Below are 3,610 nucleotides of genomic sequence, written 5' to 3'. Positions count from 1 at the left end.
TGTGTGTGTGTGTGTGTGTGTGTGTGTGTGTGTGTGTGTGTGTGTGTGTGCGTGTGTGTGTGTTGTATCAGCCTCATTATTAAATCTCCATGAGAGCATTAAGCCAGCAGCTGAGAGGAGTCGAGTTATTGCTCTGAGAGTCGTTATGATCCGCTGACGGCCGGAGAGACGGAGACACTTCAGGCTAATCAGAACCAGGAGGAGGAAGAGGAGGAAGAGGAGGAAGAGGAGGACGGAGTGGAAACGAGAAGCTGCTCCTCTCCTGAACTTGAGACGTTTTCAGGGTCATAAAGTTACTTTTGGATCTAGTTATTGTCTCGATCAGATGCTGAAATGCTTCCAGTGTTTCCTGGTTTGGGAATTTCGTGCTTCCTGAACATCCGGTCCTCTGGCTGTGACTCCGTGTTTTTGGGTCAGAACATCGGAGCGGGCCAGGAGAACTCCTGCAGAACCGATCCGGAACAGGAACAGGAACAGGAACAGAACTCTGCAGCTGCAGCAGAAAGCGGCTGCTGCTCCGATTCATCCCATAAAAACATAAAAACCTAAAAACCGTCAGGCGGATTCATCACAGTGGATCTGGAGAAATCACAATCAGCCAGTTGATTTGATGTTCAGAGTCATGATTTGATTCAGAACCTGTCCGAACGGTTCTAGAGGTTCTGTTTAAATGACGAGACTGACGAGGAAAAGACACAGTTAGAATATTTGTCTAAAACACTTAAATTATCAGTTTTCCATCAGTTTAATTCAGCAGAAACTCTACAACTAAAATGAGCAGAATTCAGTTTAGTTAGTTTAGCTGCCTGGTTTTTACTTAAAGATATTTATATAAAAATGTATTCAGAATATTTGGTGGTAATGCATATAATGCATTATATGTGTAATACATTAAAACGGATCAATAATTTCCATTTGATTTATCGTTTATCGTTTTTCTCAAAAACTGGATGATAAAAGTTTCAGTCGAGTTTCTAGATCTTAACTCTAATTATGTTAATTTCATTTGTTGTTTTGTTTATTTAGTTTGGATATTTAAAGTGTCTTCTAGTTCCAGTGTTGAAATTTAAACTTTAATTTGATAATGGGTTTAGTTTGCCATTATCATTATATTAGTGCAAAATGGTCTGAAAATAAAAATATTACCGTTTTATCGTCCAGTAACATTTTTATCCTGACAGAACCAGAGACGTTCGACTTAAAACACATTTAAAATCTATTTTTGAGTCTTTTGAATTCAGGAAAGAAACATTTTATTCTCCATCTCTACTGATCTGTAGAAACCAGAACCAGAACCAGAACCAGAACCAGAACCAAACCCTCAGCAGCCAGAAACACTGCAGCTGGACCCAGACATTCAACTAGAGGTGCACCGATTTCTCGCCCAGCCGATTCATCGCCCAGCCGATTTATCGCCCAGCCGATTTTCTTAATTTTGTGAGATCATTGATCAGCAGATAATTACATGTGAAGCTGATCTGATCTTCATCAGTAAAGGTCTAAAAATCAGCTGCTGTTGTCTTTGCTCTGCAGTCAGTTTGCCTGTTAGCCCCGCCCACCGCCGTAGCCCCGCCCACCAGGTTTTATCTGAATGTTTACGGTAACAGTCGCTGCCCCTCTGTTCCAACTCAGTGACTTTAATATATTTAGCAACGTTTCAGAAAAATAAATCTTGGTATCAACCAAAATCAGAATCAGCAGGTCAGTCTCTTTTAAAGATCAGGAATCAGCCAGAAAACTGCAATCGGTGCATCCCTACTTTAAACCCAGCCCAAACCGGGTCCATCCGGTCCGGTTCAGAACCAGCAGCCTCTCTACCCCCGCGCAGCGGCAGCGTCCCCCTCAGAGGAACTCACCACCAGGTTTCCGATAACCATGACCAGCATGAAGACGAGGATGCAGAGCGGCTGCCCCGCCACCTCCATGCAGTCCCACATGGTCTCGATCCATTCGCCGCACAGAACCCGGAACACGATGAGGAAGGAGTGGAAGAAGTCCTTCATGTGCCAGCGGGGGAGGACGCAGTCCTTGGAGATCTTACACACACACTCCTGCAGGGACACAGCAGAGGTCAGACACGGCGCCGGCGCCCGGCCCGGCCACCGGGGGGCGACGGCGGCCCACCTGGTAGTTCTTCCCGAACAGCTGCATCCCCACCACGGCGAAGATGAAGACGATGATGGCGAGGACCAGCGTCAGGTTGCCCAGGGCGCCCATGGAGTTCCCGATGATCTTGATGAGCGTGTTGAGGGTCGGCCAGGAGCGGGCCAGCTTAAAAACACGCAGCTGGGGCAGAACAGGGGACAGGGGTCAGAGGTCAACAGTCGGCAACAACAGGAAGGAAAACTTTTCATTTAGGATTCAATCAACTCCGACTGACTGGACCAGATGCAGATCATTTAGACCTGAGTTTCAGATCAAAAGGATCTGCAGCTTCAAAAGCAGGAAGTGAACTACAGAACAGCGCATTCTGGGTAAACACAACCAAAGCTAACCTGCTAGCCTAGCGCTAGCAGCAGAAATGGCTCCTGGTCTTTAGCCTAAAGAGAAATCCTCCAACCGCTAAAATCCTCCATCTTGTTTCCATCTGGTGAAGAAGGAAGTTGCTCTCAGTGTCTTCAGAGGTTTTAGTGTCGTTTCCTTCAGTGGTTCTTGGTGCAGCGCCCCCACAGGCCAGGAGGGGAACAGGTTGGTTTGACTTAGAACCACAGCAGCTGGAGGTGGAGCAGATGTTCTGGTTCCAGTAGAATCGGGTCGACCGGACCATCATGAGGGAAACATCCTTAGAGACTTTTCAAAGCAAATATGAGTAAAATGTTGGAAAAGAAGCAGAAGATCTCCGGTTATCCTGGATCTATCAGCAGAACGGAGGTTTGTTCTTCTTCTGCAGCATCTATCAGGTCACATAAATCAGAGAAGAAGAAACAATCTGCAGATGCAACCAGTGAGGATGAGGAGGACGAAGGGGTGTTATCATGTGGGGGGTCCTGCAGGAAGACGGAGATCCTCAGAGTGACACTTCCTGAGATCAGTGAGGACAGATGAAGACCCGAGATGCTGCTGACGCCTCCGCTCCACTCCGCCTGATCGGGTCAGAAACTGGGCCACAGCTGGACTTTTGGCTAAATGACATCACTCTGCACCGGCCAATCAGCACGCACCGTCAAACCCAAACATCTCAGAGGGAATCACTTCTCGTGTGGTTGGGTTTTCCACCAACAGAAACCACAACGGTTAAGGCAGGATCAGTGGCTACGCATGTGGGTGCTGCGCTGGAGCGGGCGCCAAAATGACAACATTATTACATTACATTAAACTGTGTCTAAGGGCTGCCAGTGTGAGCGATGCGATGAACAGCAGGTGTGGTCCAGCGAGGACGTACCAGCCGGAAGGAGCGCAGGACGCTGAGCCCCTCCACATCAGACAATCCGAGCTCCATGAGGCTGAGGCACACGATGATGCTGTCAAAGATGTTCCAGCCCGTCTGGAAGTAGTAGTACGGGTCCAAGGCGATGATCTTCAGAACCATCTCCGCTGTGAAGATCCCCGAGAACACCTGAGGGACACAAACACAGAGGTCACGCTGGGGTCACACAGAGGTCAGACAGGG

At 47.8% G+C, this 3,610-nt stretch overlaps 1 protein-coding gene across 2 annotated transcripts in view; it reads right to left on the bottom strand.

The window, feature by feature from the left end:
- LOC103156754 (sodium channel protein type 5 subunit alpha-like) overlaps positions 1-3,610 on the bottom strand; it is a 60,791-nt gene that overhangs the window by 38,971 nt on the left and 18,210 nt on the right. For both annotated transcript variants that reach the window (XM_016664565.1, XM_016664566.1), the window contains exons 8-10: positions 3,383-3,556; positions 2,125-2,286; positions 1,857-2,051 (exon numbers count right to left, since the gene is read on the bottom strand). In XM_016664565.1, the coding sequence (XP_016520051.1) occupies positions 1,857-2,051; positions 2,125-2,286; positions 3,383-3,556 (531 nt within the window). The remainder of the gene's footprint in view (positions 1-1,856; positions 2,052-2,124; positions 2,287-3,382; positions 3,557-3,610) is intronic.

The sequence above is a fragment of the Poecilia formosa genome, unplaced genomic scaffold (genome assembly GCF_000485575.1).
Source record: "Poecilia formosa unplaced genomic scaffold, Poecilia_formosa-5.1.2 Scaffold497, whole genome shotgun sequence".
Classification (NCBI taxonomy): domain Eukaryota; kingdom Metazoa; phylum Chordata; class Actinopteri; order Cyprinodontiformes; family Poeciliidae; genus Poecilia; species Poecilia formosa.
Note: the sequence above shows the minus strand (reverse complement) of the source record. Positions and strands in the feature narration are given on the sequence as shown.